The sequence below is a fragment of the Dendrobates tinctorius genome, unplaced genomic scaffold (genome assembly GCF_039654945.1).
Source record: "Dendrobates tinctorius isolate UK_male_01 unplaced genomic scaffold, ASM3965494v1 ptg000177l, whole genome shotgun sequence".
NCBI lineage: Eukaryota > Metazoa > Chordata > Amphibia > Anura > Dendrobatidae > Dendrobates > Dendrobates tinctorius.
In genome coordinates, this window is record NW_027361844.1 from 2,374,443 (window position 1) to 2,394,681 (window position 20,239).

General features: G+C 45.6%; 1 protein-coding gene and 1 long non-coding RNA gene across 10 annotated transcripts in view; one reads left to right on the forward strand and one right to left on the reverse strand.

The window, feature by feature from the left end:
• The window catches only part of LOC141054222 (aldehyde oxidase 1-like), a 409,838-nt gene that overhangs the window by 202,907 nt on the left and 186,692 nt on the right, over positions 1-20,239 (forward strand). For all 9 annotated transcript variants that reach the window (XM_073551460.1, XM_073551462.1, XM_073551454.1 and 6 more), the window contains 2 exons: positions 163-266; positions 2,275-2,459. In XM_073551460.1, coding sequence (XP_073407561.1) covers positions 163-266; positions 2,275-2,459 — 289 coding nt within the window. The remainder of the gene's footprint in view (positions 1-162; positions 267-2,274; positions 2,460-20,239) is intronic.
• The window catches only part of LOC141054225 (uncharacterized), a 140,436-nt gene that overhangs the window by 5,502 nt on the left and 114,695 nt on the right, over positions 1-20,239 (reverse strand). The gene's annotated exons all lie outside the window — the stretch shown is intronic.

A 20,239-nucleotide genomic window follows, 5' to 3' on the forward strand; every position in this document is an offset into this window, starting at 1 on the left:
TGCTACGGTATGATTTGGTATATGACAATTGTCAGTTCTGCAATATTTTTCAAACAAACTAAACTTCAAAGGACAAAATGGCTCTCTCTATTTTGATACAGTTCCCAAACCTTTAACCTTGTAATAATGTTTGATTTTCTTTCTTTTTTCTTTGAAATACAGCAGGAATCAGGACAATCCCATTGAATGAAGCATTTTTCACAGGTTCATCTGCTTTAAAACCTGGAGAGGTCTTGATTTCTGTTCTTATCCCATATTCTTCAAAGGTCTGCTTTTATTTTGTTTGTTTTTTTAATGATGATCTCTGACTTACAAAAAAAGAAAATTCAATTATAACAAACACATATTTATCACACATATACTTGTATATAGCACCACAACAAAGGTTCTCTCACTGCCTTCAAATGAATTGTCCAGTGGGCGGAGGTGCTGGTGTCACTCACCCTGACTCTATCTCTGCCCCCTGATGATGATTCATTTGAGGGCAGTGATAGAAGGTGTGGGGCTTTGCTGATGTCACTCACCCTGCTTCTATCAATGCTTCCTTTTGATGTCGTCTCCTTTCACTGTAAGAAGCTGCAGCAATGGAGACAGAGTTCCAGCACCTTGGTCACTTCTCCCACGGCTTCTATCAGCTCTAATGATTTAAGGGCCTGTTACACATAGCGATATCGCTAAAGCGTCACTGGTTTTGTGATGCAGCAGCGATATCACTAGCGATCTCGCTACATGTGACACTTACCTCCGACCGGCTCCCCCGCTGGATATCGCTGATCGCGCGAGAACGTCCTGGTCCATTTCTCATTGTCAGCTTCCTGCTGGCACCAACGAGCGATGCATGGACGCAGGCGGAAGACGTCATCATCGCTGCGTGTGACAGGTAAGTAATGACCGCCGAGCATCGCTGTGTCACTGGTGAGATCTGCCTATTTGGCAGCTCACTAGCGACCATTTAGCGATGCACCAGCGATCCTGACCGGGTCATATCGTTGACGGGACCCTTAGGACACCTTCAGAGGGCAGCTATGAAAGAAAGTGTGGTAAGAGACCTCAACACTATCCCCAATGACATCTTCTTCAAGGCAGGGTGATAGATGCTGTGGAAAAGTGAGTGCAGCACCAGCCTCCTGATGACTCCTCATTTGAGACTCCTCTCAAAAAACATCATAGGATGTGAAGTGAAAAAAACATTTAGGGATTAGCTGTATAGGAAGAATGGTAGGGAATTTTTTAGTAAAGCACATCACAAAAGTGTTTGGGATGTAAAATATAGATATGTATTAAGAAGGTTTTAGGTATTGTACCACCCCTTTAAGACTGGCTAAAAGTGTTAATTTTTAGGCTAGTTAACCTTTAGCTAGGAGAAAGGAAGAATAAATTCAGCACAACCATCCAACGATAAAACTTCAATTTATTCAAAAACCATTAAGAAGGGGAACATCCAAGGAAACCATGTTAAAATCTGACATGTGTCTGGCACCCTTAGTCATAGGATTAACCTTAAGCTAGACAAGTCTCCATTTTTCTCAGGCAGGTAACTCAGAGGTGTTGGTAATGATTGACATTTGTTGAGTTGTATGGACTACCTGCATCATTCCTTTAAAATGTCTTTTAAAGCAGACCAGGAAAGAGTTGTAAAATCACTTCACATTTGGAAAACACTCCTTTTTAAAGATAGCCTATTATTTCACCCTAAACCAGAGTGAAAGAATTGTCTTGCTGACCCTGCCACAACCAGTTAAAACCACTTTTGATGCACATACCAATCTAATCTATCAAGGATCTGTCCCTATTGCAAAGCTCTGTAACGCCGTATACTATTTTTGAGCCGACTGTCCCACATCATTAGCATTCTGACAGCACTATAGGTGCTTAAACTGCCTTCCCTCACTTCCCAGTATCAATTACAACTGCCTTTAATGAATAGTTTTTCCTGCTCCAAACTGAAATACCACCTCTCTGTTAAGCCTGTATATAATTTGAATGAAGAGTAAAGACAAAAAAAGACACAGGCCCGATCCTACTTTGTGTAATCTGTTGCAGTGTCCCCAAACATGGATTACACTTCACAACAGGCATTGGATAGCAATCATTTTCAATTCAGTAATTAGTTTTATTTGCAATGAGCTACTCTAGGTACTAATGTTGTCTTTTTTTATGCAAACATTTATCTAATTAATCCTTTTTTAGGGTGTGTATTTACTCCTATCCATTGTGTATATAATTATTTTCTTATCAATATACATGCTTCTTGTTCTTTGTGTTTTTACATAGGAGCAATTTATTTCAGCATTCAGACAAGCCCAGAGAGATGAAAATGCTTTTGCTATTGTCAACGCTGGAATGCAAGTACAGTTTAAGAATGGCACAGATGTAATTAAGCAAATTGCCATTTACTATGGTGGTATTGGCCCTACCACCGTATCTGCAAAGGACACGTGTCAGGCTCTGATAGGCAGGTACGACCCAAACACGCACAGGGAGTATTGATTCTATTCAATTACATGCAAATATTATATTGCTCTCATTCACAAATTTCCTATACTTTTATAAAATAATATTTAACTTGGTAGAGTGTTAAATGAGTGAGGTGATGCTGCCTTTGTAAATCAAGTGTATTGTGCCCACAGCAGTTAATATGTAAGGGGTGGGTGCCTTTTCCTGCACAGTGGCCCATTGCGAATTCACCTTTTCCCTGTGGGCCAGTCTGAATCTGTATATATACCGGATGAATAATACACATGGACTTTGGTAAAAGAGGTTCACAAATTCAAAAATTGCATGGACTGAAACAACTAGCCAAGATCTAAACTGATAGTACTGCTTTGGTGTCTTCTTGTAATACGCAAAGAGTAACTGTTGTTTTAATGGGGACCTGTCACAGGGTTGTGCACAGTAACCTACAGACAGTGTCAGGTCAACACCATTATACTGATTACAATGATACTTTGGTTGATGAAATCTGTCTTGTGGTTGTTGTTTAACCCCTTTCCGACATCGGGCGTAAATGTACGCTGATGTCGGACATCCTCCCTTTGATGTGGGCTCCAGCGGTGAGCCCACATCTATACCGGCACATATCAGCTGTTTTGAACAGCTGACATGCCCAGAACAGTCGCAGGTGGGATCGTGATCCATCCACTGCTGTTAACCCATTAAATGCAGCTGTCAAACTCTGACAGGGGCATTTAACATGCGCTTCCGGCTATCGTGCCGGAAATCCGCCCATCAGTGACCCCCATCAAATGATTGCAGGTCACTGATGGGTTGGCATGACAACCAAAGGTCTCCTGGAGACCTCCGTGGTTGTCACTGTGGCTTGCTATATGCACCGCCCAGTGGTCGGCGCACATATTAAGTGAGTAATTCTGCTACATAATTGTGATTTGATCACCGCCTGTATGTAGCAGAGCCTATTGCAGGCGCTTCTAGTCTCCCATGGAGACTATTGAAGCATGCCAAAAGTTAAAAATTATGTTTTTAAAAATATAAAAAAAAATTTAAAAAGTTCAAATCACCCCTTCGCCCCAGTCAAAATAAAACAATTAAAAAAAATCAAACATACACATATTTGGTATCGCCACATTCAGAATTGCCCGACCTATTAAAATAAAAAAAAGATTAACCTGATAGCTAAACAGTGTAGCGAGAAAAAAAGTAAAAATGCCTGAATTACGTTTTTTGGTCACTACGATATTGCATTAAAATGCAATAACTGGCGACCAAAAGATTGTATCTGCACCAAAATAGTATCATTAAAAACATCAGTTTGGCGCCTAAAAAATAAGCCCTCACCTGACCCGAGATCACGAAAAATGGAGACGCTACAGGTATCAGAAAATGGAACAATTTTTTTTTTTTTCCAAAGTTTGGAATTTTTCTTCACCACTTAGATAAGAAGGAACCTAGGCATGTTTGGTATCTATGAGCTTGTAATGACCTGGAGAATTATAATGGCAGGTCAGTTCTAGCATTTAGTGAACATAGTATAAAAGCAAAACAAAAAATAACTGTGGGATTGCACTTTTTTTGCAATTTCACCACACTTTGAATTTTTTTCCAATACAAGATATATTAAAACCAATGGTGTCATTCAAAAGCAAAACTCGTCCCGCAAAAAACAAGCCCTCACATGGCCATATTGTCGGAAAAATAAAAAAGTTATGGCTCTGGGAAGAAGGGGAGCAAAAAATGAAAATGCAAAACCAAAAGTACTCTGGCCATTAGGGGATTAATCTATATTTTCAGTTTAGAGCTAATGATATGCTTGTGCTCTGGTGCAGCCTGCGTGGGTCTTCATGTGGTGCTCTGATTAGGTATTCATCAATATGGCTTATGACCGGTCCCTGATCCCTCAATGACCTGCCCCCTGTTTTAAATATTGAATATTATATATATATATATTCAAGAAAAAAAATCCCCATCTGCAAGCAGATGACAGCGGTGGCGCCTGCACTGCAGCATGCTTCTTACAAAATTAGAATATCATCAAAGTTAATTTATATCAGTTCTTCAATACAAAAAGTGAAACACCTATATTATATAGTCATTACAAACAGAGTGATCTATTTCAAGTGTTTATATCCGTTAATGTTGATGATTATGGCTTACAGCCAATGAAAACCCAAAAGTTATTATCTCAGTAAATTAGAATAATTTATAACACCAGCTTGAAAAATGTTTTAAAAATCCAAAATGTTGGCCTACTGAAATGTATGTTCAGTAAATGCACTCAATACTTGATCGGGGCTCCTTTGGCATCAATTACTGCATCAATGTGGCGTGGCATGGAGGCGATCAGCCTGTGGCACTGCTGAGGGGTTATGGAAGCCCAGGTTGCTTTGATAGCAGCCTTCAGCTCATCTGCATTGTTAGGTATGGTATCTCTCATCTTCCTCTTGACTAGAGTTGAGTGAAACGGGTCGGTCATATTCAAAAGTCGCCGACTTTCGCTGAAGTCAGGTTTCATGAAACGAAACCCGACCATAGCGTGAGGTCGGCCATGAGGTCGGCGACCAGAGCGCCAAAGTCGCGTTTCAAAAGATGCTTCCAGCGCCATTTTTCAGCCAATGATGGAGGACGCACACTGTGGGCAACGCGATGACATAGCATCGGTCAGCACCATCTTTGAGAAGGGCATGCAAGTGATTGGCTGGCTTTGTGTGGCGTCACAGGGGCTATAAAAGGGCGTGAACACCAACCGCCACCTTACTTATGCCGATCTTAGCATAGGGAGAGCTGCTGCTGCTGATTCTGTAGGGAGAGCGTTAGGCAGGGAAGAAGAACCAAAAAACTGCTTCTGCTGTTAGCGATTTCAACTTACAATACAACACTTTGTGTTAAATAAAAATGACAGACCACAAGGCTGAATCAGTATAACATCATATACAGTCATGGCCAAAAGTTTTGAGAATGACACAAATATTAATTTTTACAAAGTCTACTGCTTCATTTTTTCTAATGGCAATTTGCATATACTCCAGAATGTTATAAAGAGTGATCAGCTTAACAACAATTACTTGCAAAGTCAATATTTGCCTAGAAAATGAACTTTATCCCCCAAAACACATTTCAACATCATTGCAGCCCTGCCTTAAAAGGATCAGCTAACATCGTTTCAGTGATTGCTCCATTAACACAGGTGTGGGTGTTGATGAGGACAGGGCTGGAGATCAATCTGTCATGATTAAAGGGCCTGTCACACTAAGAGATATCGCTAGCAATATCGCTATAACTAGTGACGTTATAGCGATATTGCTAGCGATATCTCTGTGTCTGATACTTACCTACGACTGGCTCCCCCGCTGGTTATCGCTGATCGCGCGAGAACGTTCAGGACTGTTTCTCGTCGTCAGCTTCCTGTGGCGCTTCCTGTGGAGAGACAAGCGATGCGTGGAGCCGGGCGGGAGGACGCAGGGTCGCCTGGTGTGACAGGTAAGTAGCGATCCCCGTCCCCTGCGATGTCGCTGGTGAGATCTGCCTGTGTGGCAGCTCACTAGCGACCACTTAGCGATGTACCAGCGATCCTGACCACATCATATCGCTGGTCGGGATCGCTGGTACATCGCTAAGGCCTCTTTCACACATCAGGTTTTCGCCGTCAGGCGCGATCCGGCGCTTTTGACAGAAACCGGATCCGGCGAAATGCAATGCCGGATCCGTTTCCCCCCCCATTGACTTGCATTTGCGCCAGATCGGGCCGGATGGCCATGCGTTTCATCCGGTTTTCGCCGGATCCGGCAATGTGTCGCGATCCGGCGTCTGGAAAAAACGGTGACTGTAACGTTTTTTGTCTCCGTCGAAAAAGCCGGACACGCCGGATCCGGCGCGTCCGGCTTTTTCACACAATGAAAGCCTATGAGCGCCGCAATGCGCCGGATCCGGCAAAAGCCGGATCCGTCGGCCGGATCCGGTTTTTTGGTCTGAGCATGCTCAGTAGCTCTGCCCACAAGACATATATAAAAGCAAGACAGTGGGACCCACAGCCACACCCAACATGCCACCCAAGACAGCAACCAGGCGCAGGAGAAGGCAGGAGACCACTGCAGCACCATCCGCACCACCACCACCCCAAATGGAGCAGCAAATAGAACATGCTGAGGAGGGGAGGCCAGCAGCAGATGAGAGACGGTAATTATCAAATAACCCATTCCTCCAAACTAGGGCTATTGAATATCAAGATATTCATTGGCCCTTTGTTTCTCTTTATTCAACAGCCGCCCAATAGATGCAGCAGCAGCAGCAATGGCAGCAGCTGGAACACCACCCACAGGCATGGAGTGTGGCCACCACAGCACATCATCTTCTGGGAGCCCTCCCTCGCATCGTCAGCGTTTGACGGTAAGTTTTTATTTCCAAAATCCATCTTCTCTGTAATATATGTCTATTCATTGCCTTTTATTTCAAAACAGGAATCACAAGATGAAGAGGAGCTCCCAGAAGAAGAAGGAAGGGGTGGACAGACACCTGGAGTGGGCTCACAATTCGTAAGTTTTTTGCATCAAACGCAGAAACACAACATCACACTACACACAACACATAGAAAACAATGTTCTGCAGACCACACACAGCAAACAAATGCCTACATCCAAAGACATAACATTTTTTGTTTTCTTCTCTAGTCTTCCCAATCTGGTGCTTGGCCAAGAGGTCCTCGCAGTGCCTCCCAGGGTCGTCGGCGACAGCAATGCGGCGGTCACCAGCGTGTAAGTATAAATATTTTTGCTTTGTTTTTTTGCACTTTTTATTTCATTTCTTTTGTGGAGGCTAATTATGTTATTTTTGTCTTTTTCTTTAACAGCCTTCACAGCGTGCTCCCGACTCTAACGGTGAGGATGGAGGGATTGATGTGGACCGCCTCATCGATCTCGTCAGAGAAAGGGAGCCGCTCTGGAATATGGCTGACCGCCGCCACGCTGACCTGATCGTTACCCGACGACTCTGGGAGGAAATCTGTTCGCTCCTTGTTGGCCGCTGGGAGGACCTCGAAGCTCGGGCCCAGATTAAAGAGCGTAAGTATATACAGTACCGGTTGCTTGATGTAAACCAGTGTTTCCCGAACTCCAGTCCTCGTGGTCCCCACGGATCATGTGTTCAGGATTTCTATTTACTATGGAAATCATGAAAACATGACCCCTGGGGACCATGAGGACTGGAGTTTGGGAAACACTGATGTTGTATACTAACCACTCCTTTCTCGTTTCAGGGAACAGAATTGTGAATCGGTGGCGGTCTGTGAGAGATCGTTTCAAGAAGGAGTTCAATAAAGAGATGCGGGCCCCGAGTGGATCTGGAGGACGCAGGAGCAAGTACAAGTACGCAGAAGCCCTGTCGTTCCTCCGGGAAACAATGGTCACCAGAAGGTAAATATTACACACCACATGTGAAAAAAAATGTTATATGTAAATTTTTTTTTCAGCCAGGGCCATACCATGTCAGTATTTTAATTGTTTTTTTTTTTCTTTATTCCACAGCACGGTGAGCAGCACTCGGGAGCCGGCACGATTGGACCCTTCTGAGGCGATCCCTGAGGAGACCGGCACCGAGGGACACTTCGACCGCCCCGGTACATCTGCACCTTCCCAGCCTTCCCACACATTCGACCCATCTGTCCCATCCACCAGCACAGGAGCATCGTGGCCGCCTACATTACATGAAGCTGCTGGTGAGGAGATCGCTTTCCCTTTACCCCACCCTTCTGCCCCTGCCACCTCTAGTACACCTGCGGGTACTGGGCGGCAGCGGCAGAGGGGTCAGGAAAAGACTTATGCGCCAGAGTTCTTGCATCTGAATGCATCTTTCCAGAACTGTCTAAAAGTCTTGTCAGAGCAAATATCCGCAGGCTATCAGCAGATCAACTCCAGCATTCTGGAGGTGAAGACACTTCTGCAAACCATGCATTCAGAAGCAAGATCTTCGCCAAACCACACCTTTTTCAGGTCTGTTGTGGAGCGCATGGAAACGCTCTCTCCTGCCCAGCAGATGCATGTAATGCATTCATGCCACGCTGCTCTCCAGCAAGTTACCTCCCAACCTCCTCCTCCTCCCACCACAGTAGTTCCTCCACCTGCACCCCCTCCAGCCACTTTCCATCCTCCCCCTCCTATTACATCTACACCCCCTCCAGCCACTTTCCATCCTCCCCCTCCTATTACATCTACACCCCCTCCAGCCACTTTCCATCCTCCCCCTCCTATTACATACCATCCACCTCCAGCCACTTTCCATCCTCCCCCTCCTATTACATACCATCCACCTCCCCAGCACCATCCACCTCCCCAGCACCATCCACCTCCCCAGCACCATCCACCTCCCCAGCACCATCCACCTCCCCAGCACCAGCAACCTCCCCAGCACCAGCAACCTCACCAGTACCAGCAACCTCCCCAGCACCAGCAACCTCACCAGTACCAGCAACCTCCACAGTACCTGCAAACTCCCCAGTACCAGCAACCTCCCCAGTACCAGACATCTCCCCACTTCCAGCAACCTGCCCCGTACCAGACATCTCCCCACTTCCAGCAACCTGCCCCGTACCAGACATCTCCCCACTTCCAGCAACCTGCCCCGTACCAAACTCCTTCCCCCTTCCAGCAACCTGCCCCGTACCAGACATCTCCCAACTTCCAGCAACCTGCCCCGTACCAAACTCCTTCCCCATACAACTTGCCATCAACATCATCTGCTCCTACAGTCCCTGCCCAACCCTCCACTCCACCACCCACCACCTCTTCTGCTTCCCACATGTCCACCCATTCTGTAGTTTTTTCCACACCTTCACTTCTAACTGTTCCTTCCCCACCACGATCCCAGTCCTCTCTCCACACTCCCAGTGTCGAAGTGTCCCGCAGCCCCTACAGCAGTATTTCCACCACACACTACACAGAATTATAATGTGTGTATTTAAATAAAAATGACCAGTTTTATGGTTTCAGTTTTATAGTTTCAAAGTTTTATTAAACAAGTTTATTAAAATTTTAAAAAAGTTTACTAAAAAAAACATTTTTCAATAAAAGTTAAATTATTTTACACTGGTTGTCTGTCATTTCTTTCTGCGGCGAAAAAAGGTTAAATACAGGGTATTTAAAAGGTGAAATGGTATTCAAAACTAGGTATATAACTGTGGGTAAATTTTAGCTTTTTGCCACAGTTGTGTTCCTGGTTGTGTTTGAAGCAAAGTATTTCACCTAAAAAGTTGTGTTTATTGTTGGTGATTTCCTAACAATGTACACAACTTTTGTTAAAAGGTGAAATACTTTGCATAAAACACAACCAGGTACACACCTGTGGCCTAAAGCTAAAAATAGAGACCATGACAAGATAGCCAACTTTGGTTGGCAAAGGTATATACTGTTGGTCCAGAAGGTACACAAGTTTGGTTAGGGCACAAATCTTTCACACTCTGTCATCCTGCCAGTGTACTCTGCCTTGAGGTGACATAAAGTATAGTGCAAAATTGTCCCTCATTACTGAAACCGTCACAGAACTTCTAGTGGTAATGTCATGGTAATCTTGCAAGGTGGTTTCTTCAGAGGTGTCCTCAATGGAAATGGGTTCCTTGCAGATAACAAAATTGTGGAGTACCACGCACGCTTTGATCACCTCGTCCACAGTTTCTGTCTTGAGGTTGATCGCAGTCAATAGGACCCGCCATTTGGCTGTCAGAATACCAAAGGTACATTCAACCATTCTTCTTGCTCTTGTGAGGCGGTAATTAAAAATGCGTTTTGGTCTTGTCAATCCTCTGCTAGAGTACGGTTTCAAAAGGTGTTCTGACAGCTGGAAGGCTTCATCCCCTACACAGACAAATGGCATAGGTGGACCAGATGTTTGCGGCAGCGGTCTAGGTGGTGGGAACTGGAAGGTGTTTCCATACAGTTTACGCCCCATGGCAGACAGTTTGAAAACTTGAGAGTCATTGGAGCGGCCATAGGCCCCAATATCAACCGCAATAAATTTGTATTCCGCGTCAGCGATGGCCATGAGGACAATTGAAAAATATTTCTTGTAATTGAAATATTCCGATCCCGATCCAGCTGGCTTTACAATGCGGATATGTTTCCCGTCCACAGCGCCCAAGCAGTTTGGAAACTGACATATCTGTTGAAACTTGTCAGCAATTTCAATCCACCTCTCTGTTGTGGGCTCTGGTAAAAACTCTTCAGCTAAGGAGTCCCACAGTGCACGGCATGTGTACTTCACAATTCCAGATATGGTGGAAATCCCGAGTCTGTACTGGAAATGCAGTGACGAAAGGGATTCTCCAGTTGCAAGAAATCTGTGGGGAATTAAAAAACAATAAATTAGTTTTAAATCACAGCATTACATACCAAAACTGACCTATAACACTTGGAGATACAAATTACCACCAACAAGATTGCAGTGAAAGTGTGCTCTGATGCGATCATATCCAATAAATGTGGCTTACCTTAAAGTCACCATCAGACGCTCTGCGGGTGAAACAGAGAAGCGGCAATAGGTGTCCGCTTTTCTTATGAGGTGTGCAATGCGCTCCACCAAGTAATCAAAATTCTCCATTTTCATCCTAACATATCCAAAAAATTTATCCGGGTTTCGTCGAAGGTCCATGCATAGTGTAGAATAGACCCCACGCGTCATTCTCTTGGCTGTGATGGGGTGGATCCACAAACATCGTCTACGATGCCTGATGCGCTGCTGTCTCGCTCTCTCCTTCTCCAGAACAATCACCCTCAAACGATTTGCCTCCGCTGTAAAATCCGCCAAATTCTTCAAAATATTTCCAATGACAACATCCATCTTCGCCAGTAACTTGCTCTTCTCTCCAACCTGCACTTTCTCCTCTACAACCTGTCAAAGAAGGGCTGTAGGAACACGCTATATATAGTTTTCCAGTAGCCAATCCCGTTCGGAAGGCCACAAGGGTCAATTTTAAAAACCGGATCCGGCGTAATCCGTCGAAAAAACGGATAGAAAAAAGGATGAACCGGATGAGACGGATCCGGTTTTGTCTGTCCAGAAAAAGACGGATCCGGCAGAAAACCAGATCCGTCACATTCGGTTTTAAGAAACATTTGCCGGATCCGGCGTTCCGGCACGACGCCGGATCGCGCCTGACGCCGAAAACCTGATGTGTGAAAGTAGCCTAAGTGTGACAGTACCTTTAGTAAGAATGACACCACTGGACACTTTAAAAGGAGGCTGGTGCTTGGCATCATTGTTTCTCTTCTGTTAACCATGGTTATCTCTAAAGAAACACGTGCAGTCATCATTACACTGCACAAAAATGGCCTAACAGGGAAGAGTTTCGCAGCTAGAAAGATTGCACCTCAGTCAACAATCTATCGCATCATCAAGAACTTCAAGGAGAGAGGTTCCCTTGTTGCCAAAAAGGCTGCAGGGCGCCCAAGAAAGACCAGCAAGCGCCAGGACCGTCTCTTAAAAGTGTTTCAGCTGCGGGATCGGGCTACCAGCAGTGCAGAGCTTGCTCAGGAATGGCAGCAGGCAGGTGTGAGTGCATCTGCACGCACTGTGAGGCGGAGACTCTTGGAGCAAGGCCTGGTCTCAAGGAGGGCAGCAAAGAAGCCACTTCTCTCCAGGAAAAACATCATGGACAGACTGATATTCTGCAAGAGGTACAGGGAGTGGACTGCTGAGGACTGGGGTAAAGTCATTTTCTCTGATGAATCCCCTTTTCGATTGTTTGGGACATCTGGAAAACGGCTTATTCGGAGAAGACCAGGTGAGCGCTACCACCAGTCTTGTCTCATGCCAACTGTCAAGCATCCTGAAACCATTCATGTGTGGGGTTGCTTCTCAGCCAAGGGAATGGGCTCTCTCTCAGTCTTGCCTAAAAACACAGCCATGAATAAAGAATGGTACCAGAATGTCCTCCAAGAGCAACTTCTCCCAACCGACCAAGAGCAGTTTGGCGATCAACAATGCCTTTTTCAACATGATGGAGCACCTTGCCATAAAGCAAAGGTGATAACTAAATGGCTCAGGGAACAAAACATAGAGATTTTGGGACCATGGCCTGGAAACTCCCCAGATCTTAATCCCATTGAGAACTTGTGGTCAATCATCAAGAGACGGGTGGACAAACAAAAACCTTCAAATTCAGACAAAATAAAAGCATTGATTTTGCAAGAATGGACTGCTATCAGTCAGGATTTGATCCAGAAGTTGATTGGAGAGCATGCCAGGGAGAATTACTGAGGTCCTGAAGAAGGGTCAACACTGCAAATATTGACTTGCTGCATTAACTCATTTTAACTGTCAATATATCCTTTTGCTACTCATAATATGATTGCAATTATATTTCTGTATGTGATAAAAACATCTGACAAACACACATAAAAACCAGAGGCCAGCAGATCATGTGAAAATATAATATTTGTGTAATTCTCAAAACTTTTGGCCATGACTGTATTACGTGTGGGTGCAGATGAAAAGGAAACCAACACGATCAGCCCATGGAAAATCAGTGTAGGACACACTGTAATCAATAAGAAAAAACAAAAGGAAATCAGTGCATAGATGTCCAAGGTATGATAAAATCACAAATCTTAAATAGCACAGGTAAAAAAGTGTCAGAGACACCGCACTACACTTGCTCATAGAGCCAGTGCGCGTGTCCTGAGTATAGAAGCAGTGCTAAGAGTTACCTGGGGAGCAGGGCAGCAGAGGTGACAATGCGTGCTACAAGCTAATAGTGTCAGGGTCCAGTCAGCGCTGGAAAGTAAGGAGGCACGGGACCTGCGGACACTGACAATGAAAAAGCTTGCACGGGACCTATGGTCATGTGACTGCAAGGGGGCGTGGCTTAGCGTCCTGCTTTCAGATATGACAGTACAACTCAGAGTCAGGCAAAACGGAGGTCACAACAGTACGGGCAAACGGAGTACAGGAGGGACAAACAGACGGGAGGTCAGACAAAGCCAAAGGTCATACACAGGATCACAGTACAGTACCAGGGATGAGACAGAGCGGATAACCAGGGCCAAGCAGAGATCAAAACCAAACAGACATAGGAGGTACCAGGCAGAATCCAAAGCGATATCCAGGGAACAGACCGAGTCATACACAGAGAATCAAGCAACCAGAACATAGCACTAACACACTCAGGGGTCACCACACAATGCCAAGGGCAAGAGTACAACCGACAGGGATGGGAGCGTCCTGAAGCTATAAGAAGCCTCCCCAGAACCAGGGAGAGGCCACAATCATAGCCCCAGGTGTGCAGGTAAGCCTGCATCAGGATCACAACCTTTAACCCCAGAAATGCCAGTCATCAGCACTGATTCCAAACATTAACCCCACGTGTGCGAGTCAAACCCGCACTGAGATCATGACAAAAAGCACAAACAATGACAAAGGGTGACACAAGCAGAAGCAGAGCTAAGGGATAAACAGTGTCAAAAACCTCACTCTGACCCTTATCATGAGTAAACACCTGGTGATAAAAATAAATAAAGGCCCCGTCACACTAAGCGACTTACCAGCGATCCCGACACCGATATCAAGGTGTCAGGATCGCTAGTAAGTCGATATGTGATCGCTGGTGAGCTGTCACACAGACAGCTTCACCAGCGATCTGCACAGCGATGCCGAGCGCCCGGTATCGCTGGCCATCCCTGTAAAAAATAGAATCAAAATAAAAAATATAGTTATTCTCACCTTCCGACATCCCGTTCAGCCATCCTGCCTCTCTCCACGCTCCGGTCCCAGTGCTCCTTTGCACGAATGACCGCGAGATGTCACGGTCTCGCGGGAGCGCGAAGTCTCGCGGTCATTCGTGCAAAGGATCACTGGGATCGGAGCGTGGAGAGAGACAGGATGGCTGAACGGGACGTCGGAAGGTGAGAATAACTATATTTTTTATTTTTTTTATTTTTTACAGCTGATCGCTGGTCTCCTGCCTGTCACACACAGCGATGCGTGCTGGCCAGCGGGAGACCAGAGACCAAAGAAATGTCCAGAGGTTTCCAGCGATCAGCGATACCAGCAGGGGGGCCGCTCGCTGATCGCTGTCACACACAGCGATCTCGCTGGTGAGATCGCTGTTACGTCACAAAAGTTGTGACTCAGCAGCGATCTCGCTACCGAGATCGCTTAGTGAGACGGGGCCTTAAGTGTCCAAGTTTAAACACCAAATATATAACAGGCAGACCAGTGTCCAAGCTTTTCACTGGTCTGCCTGTTATATATTTGGTGTTTAAACTTGGACACTTATTTATTTTTATCACCAGGTGTTTACTCATAAGGGTCAGAGTGAGGTTTTTGACACTGTTTATCCCTTAGTTCTGCTTCTGCTTGTGTCACCCTTTGTTTGTCATTGTTTGTGCTTTTCTACCTGTGCTATTTAATAAAGATTTGTGATTTTATCATACCTTGGACATCTATGCACTGATTTCCTTTTGCTGTTTCTTACAACACTTTGTGTGCAGTGACAGGGGAGGCTCTATTTTTGTGCATCAGCTCTGTTGGTTATTAGGCTGCCTTATAAGGCTCCCTGATAGCTGCATTGCTGTTTGCACACTGCTGTGCAAACTGCTTTTTTAAAAGCAAAAATACTTTTCTTCCTCTTTTCTGCACAGTTACCAAGGGTTCATTTTTCCACCCTTTTGTGTGTGCACTGTGCAGCAGTCCTGCTTATTAGGCTGCCTGCGTCCATACTTGGACTGAGAGCATCATTGTCAGCATCCTCAAATCTATAGTGAGATTCAAAATCTCACCAATCCTATAGACACCCTCCACCTTGTCATTCACCATCCAATTTCAGCCTGTTACATTGAGGTGTAATCTCTCCTGGGCCAGAGACAATAGTTCTGCGTCCTCAAATCTATAGTGAGATTCAAATTCTCACCAATACTATATACACCCTCCACCATGTCATACACCATCCAATTTCAGCCTGTTACATTGAGGTGTAATCTCTACTGGGCCCGAGACAATAGCTCAGCGATCTCAAATCTCTAGTGAGATCTAAATTCTCACCAATCCTATAGACACCCTACACCTTGTCATACGCCATCCAATTTCAGTCTGTTACATTGAGGTGTAATGTCTACTGGGCCAGAGACAATAGTTCTGTGTCCTCAAATCTATAGTGAGATTCAAATTCTCACCAATAGTAAATACACCTTCTACCTTGTTTTACAGTACCATACAGCTGGTGGTATTTTGGGTACATTTTCACAAAAATGAGCAAGTATGGTGGAAGACGCCATGGAAGTGGGCGGGGGTTGCCAGCTGGTCCCGATGGTGGTGGTGTTGCATCTGTTGGTAGTGGCAAAAGCTCAATAGCACCTAAGGCAGGAGGTGTTGAGTATGTGTAATCGTCTGGCTCCTCAAGGCCTCAAAGGCTCTCTTTTCTGGGAGTAGGTAAACCACTTTTAAAGCCGGAGCTTCAGGAACAAGTTTTGGCTTACATTGCTGACACAGCCTCCAGCTCTCTCGCCTCCTCTTCTGAAGTTTCAAAAAACAAAAGCACCGAGTCGTCATTGGAGGCTCCTGGTCAGGAACAACACCTTTCCTTGTGTCCTTCACCCCTACCAAAAGTGAAGGATGTGGCATGGAGCTCTTTTCACATACCATGCCTGGGTTAGCAAGTCAAATCGTGAATTCCCCAGTCCAAGATGAATCTGACATGGAGTGTACTGATGCACAGCCACTGCTAGATTTTTCTGCTGGTACATTCACTCAGAGCACTACATTGTCCTCGCAGTGTACTGAGGCAGAATCAGACCCTGATGAAACTCAGGTGCTCCTTCCCGCATACTATACCACCTTACACGGTGACACAGAGGAAGGTGCACATGAAATTGAAGAGGAGGAGATGGATGACCCAGTTGTTGACCTAGATTGGCATCCATTGGGGGAAGAGGGTGCCGCTGTAAATAGCTCAGAAGAGGAGGAGGAGGATCCACAGCAGGCAACGACATCGCAACAGCTGTTTTCTGGCAGGACCGTAGCAGTCCAAAAACGTGTTACAAAAACCCAAAGAGTTGCAGGACAGCTTGGCCAGACGGTCAAATTAGCACAGCGTGCAAGGTCTCAAAATGTCTTCCATAGTAGGAAGAGTGCAGTGTGGCAGCACTTTTTTGAGCAAAATCCTAATGATCAGGCAAAGGTTATCTGTAAGAAGTGCACAAAGACCTTTAGCCGAGGGAAAAATCTGAGAAATATGAATACCAGTTGCATGCTTAGACATTTAACCACCATGCACTTGCAAGCATGGACGGACTACCAAACCTCACGTACCACATGTGCACCTGCTCCGAATGAAGGTAGTCAGCAACGCTACATCGCTTCCCCCACTGTAAGCCCACCGGTTAGCACACCACCAGCAGCAAATGTCGAGGTGTCGTCGCAAGGGCAAAGCAGTCATGGAATCACAATGTTATTGCTACAAAAGACTGAATCTAGGCAAACAGCAACACCACCAACACCATCACCAACCCTCTTTCAGTCCGCCATGTCCACCGCTAGTTCCACCATATGCAGCTCTCAAGTCCAGCTCACCCTACCAGAGACTCTGAGTAGGGCAAGATAGTACTCATCCTCTCATCCGCGTACACTGGCTTTGAACACCCACATTGCCAAACTAATCTCGTTAGAGATGATGCCCTACCGGTTGGTTGAAAGCAAAGCTTTCCGCGAGCTCATGGTCTACGCAGTTCCACGCTATGACCTACCCAGTCGGCACTTCTTTTTGCGAAAAGCCATCCCAGTCCTCCACATGCATGTGAAAGACCGCATTGTCCATGCACTCAAGCAATCAGTGAGTGGAAAGGTGCACCTAACAACAAATGCATGGTCCAGTAGGCATGGCCAGGGCCGTTACGTGTCCATCACTGCGCACCGGGTTAATGTGATGGATGCAGGATCCACAGGGGACAGCGGTGGTGGGACAGTGCTACCTAGCCCACAGTATAGGAAACAGTTGGCCTCTAGGCATTCAACCCTCCTCCTCCAGAAGCGAAAGCTCGTCCACAGAGCACAGTCGCATGAGCACTCCACCCGCAGCTCCCAGTGTTGCACACGAGGTGTCCCACTATCGAACAGCTAGTGGTAAGCGTCAGCAGGCTGTGTTTAAGATGATGTGTTTGGGAGATAACAGACACACCGCGGAGATACTGGCCGACTACTTTCAGTGACAAACTGAGTCATGGCTGGGCAGTCTACATCTTGAGGCAAGCAATGTAGTTAGTGATAACGGCCGGAATTTTGTGGCAGCCATAGCCCTTTCAAAATTCAGACACATACTGTACCTTGACTGGCTCACACCTTGAACCTGGTGGTGCAGTGTTTCCTCAGTAATTATCCAGAGTTAACACCCCTGCTCCATAAGGTGCGAAGACTGTGCTCGCACATCCGCCGGTCGCCCGTGCACTCCAGTCGTATGCAGAAGCTGCAGCGATTGCTCCACCTTCCCAAGCACCGCCTAATTATCGACGTTGCAACAAGGTGGAACTCCACCCTGCACATGGTTCAGAGGCTGTGCGAACAGAGGCAGGCTGTAATTCATTTGTGGGAGGATACACGGGCAGGCAGTTTGCAGGCAGACATGGAGTTGTCTGGTGTGCAGTGGTCGAAGCTGAAAGACCTCTGTAAAGTCCTTCAGTGTTTTGAGGAATGCACACGGCTGGTAAGTGCAGATGACACCATCATAAGCATGAGCATCCCACTTATGCATCTGCTCATGCAAACTTTGACGCACATTAAGGAGCAGGCGTCTGCAGCCGAGGAGGAAGAGGAGGAGGGAAGCCTTGATGACAGTCAGCCATTTTCTGGTCAGGGAAGTCTCGTGGACGAGGTGGAGGAAGAAGAGGAGGAGGATGATGGGGATGATTATTTTGGGGAGGATGATGCTTCTCAGGGGGCAAGAAAAAATGTTGGCGTGGCAAGGTCAGGTACAGGGTTTGTGCGTGACTGGAGGGATGTGGATTTGCCAGAAAGTGCTCCTCCACCCAGCACTCGCAGTGCATCATTGACACCTGGAACATTGGCCCACATGTCTGATTATACCTTGCAGATCCTAAAAAGGGACCCCCACATTGCCAGAATGATGAACGATTACGACTACTGGTTGGCCAGCATCCTGGATCCACGCTATAAAGGCAAATTCCAAAACATCATGCCACAGGAGAACCTAAAGCTAATATTGGCTAACATATACTGTAGCATTATGTGGAGCTCATCATATGCTGTTTCAAACATTATATGGGACCAATGATTCTGTATGGAGAAATATATGGGCCTCATTACTCTGTATAGCGCATTATGCGGTGGCCATAATACTGTATGGAGTAATATACTGTCCATTTTTGGAGCTATTGGAGAATTTAAAATGGGTATCAGTCATGAGATGTAAGAAGTGAAGTATTTTTCATTGTACTATACCGTTATTTCTCTGCCGTATCAGAGGATCATGAATTGTGGCATGTGTTAAAGGAGCCCATTGACACTCTTTGGCCCTGGGCCCACGAAAATCTGGAGCCAGCCCTACCCTCCCCCACAACTTTAGCCAAATAACCCCCAGGTTTCAATGCCTAACTATTATAAAGTAAATTAAAGTTGACAAGCTTAAGAAATAAGAATTTATGTTTTTGGCATTAAAATGGGCACTGTAGGTGTGTTTCCTGTCCTCCACTCACTGCCGACTTTTCTTCCCCATTGACTTGCATTGGGTTTCGTGTTTCAGTCGGCCTTCGACTTTTCACGATAATCGGTTGATTTCGTTCGACCCGACATTTGAGAAAGTCGGGTTTCATGAAACCCGACTCTGACCCGAAAAAAGGCAAAGTCGCTCATCTCTACTCTTGACAATACCCAATAGATTCTCTATGGGGTTAAGGTCAGGCGAGTTTGCTGGCCAATCAAGCACAATGATACTGTTGTTTTTAAACCATGTATTGGTACTTTTCTCAGTGTGAACAGTTGCCAAGTCCTGCTGAAGAATAAAATTTCCATCTCAAATACTTTTCGGCAGCAGAAAGCATGAAGTGCTCTAAAATTTCCTGGTAGACTGCTGTGCTGACTTTGGTCTTGATAAAACACAGTGGACCTACGCCAGCAGATGACATGGCTCCCGAAACCATCACTGATTGTGGAAACTTCACACTCAAGCAGCTTGGATTGTCTGCCTCTCAATAGTGATGAGCGAGCACTAAAATGCTTGGGTGCTCGTTGCTCGTGTAGAGCAAATTGGAATACTCGGGTACTCGGACAGAACAACGAGTCCAATGTAAGTCTATGGGAGACCTGAGCTTTTTTACCGCGATCCCCCGGGGGTTCTTTTAAGGTCTAAAAACGTCTGAAAATGATGGAAACACTGCTCAAATGACACAGGGACATTATGGGGATCACCCCTGGAAGCATTTCTGGCTCCTAGTTCACAGCTTTAACAAATTTTGTCAGAGCTTCATGCCATTTTTACCTGTGCACCAAAAAAACATACCAAAACAAAACCAAAACTGATTTTGCTGGGAAATATGTTAAGGTACATCCTTTCCAGGTTAATGACTTGTATATAAGGCAAAATAAATAACCCCAGACCAAAATGTTCCTCCACCACTTGGGCTATGTTCAGATGCAGTGTTTTTGAAGCGTTTTTTAACTTTAACATTGCTTTCAACCAATACAAATGAATTCAGTGGGAAATGTCATTGTAACATTTAACAACCCTAGCTGGCCATGTGGTGTGTGACACATAAGCAGGCACATCTTGTTTCATTGATGGAGGGACTCTTAAAGT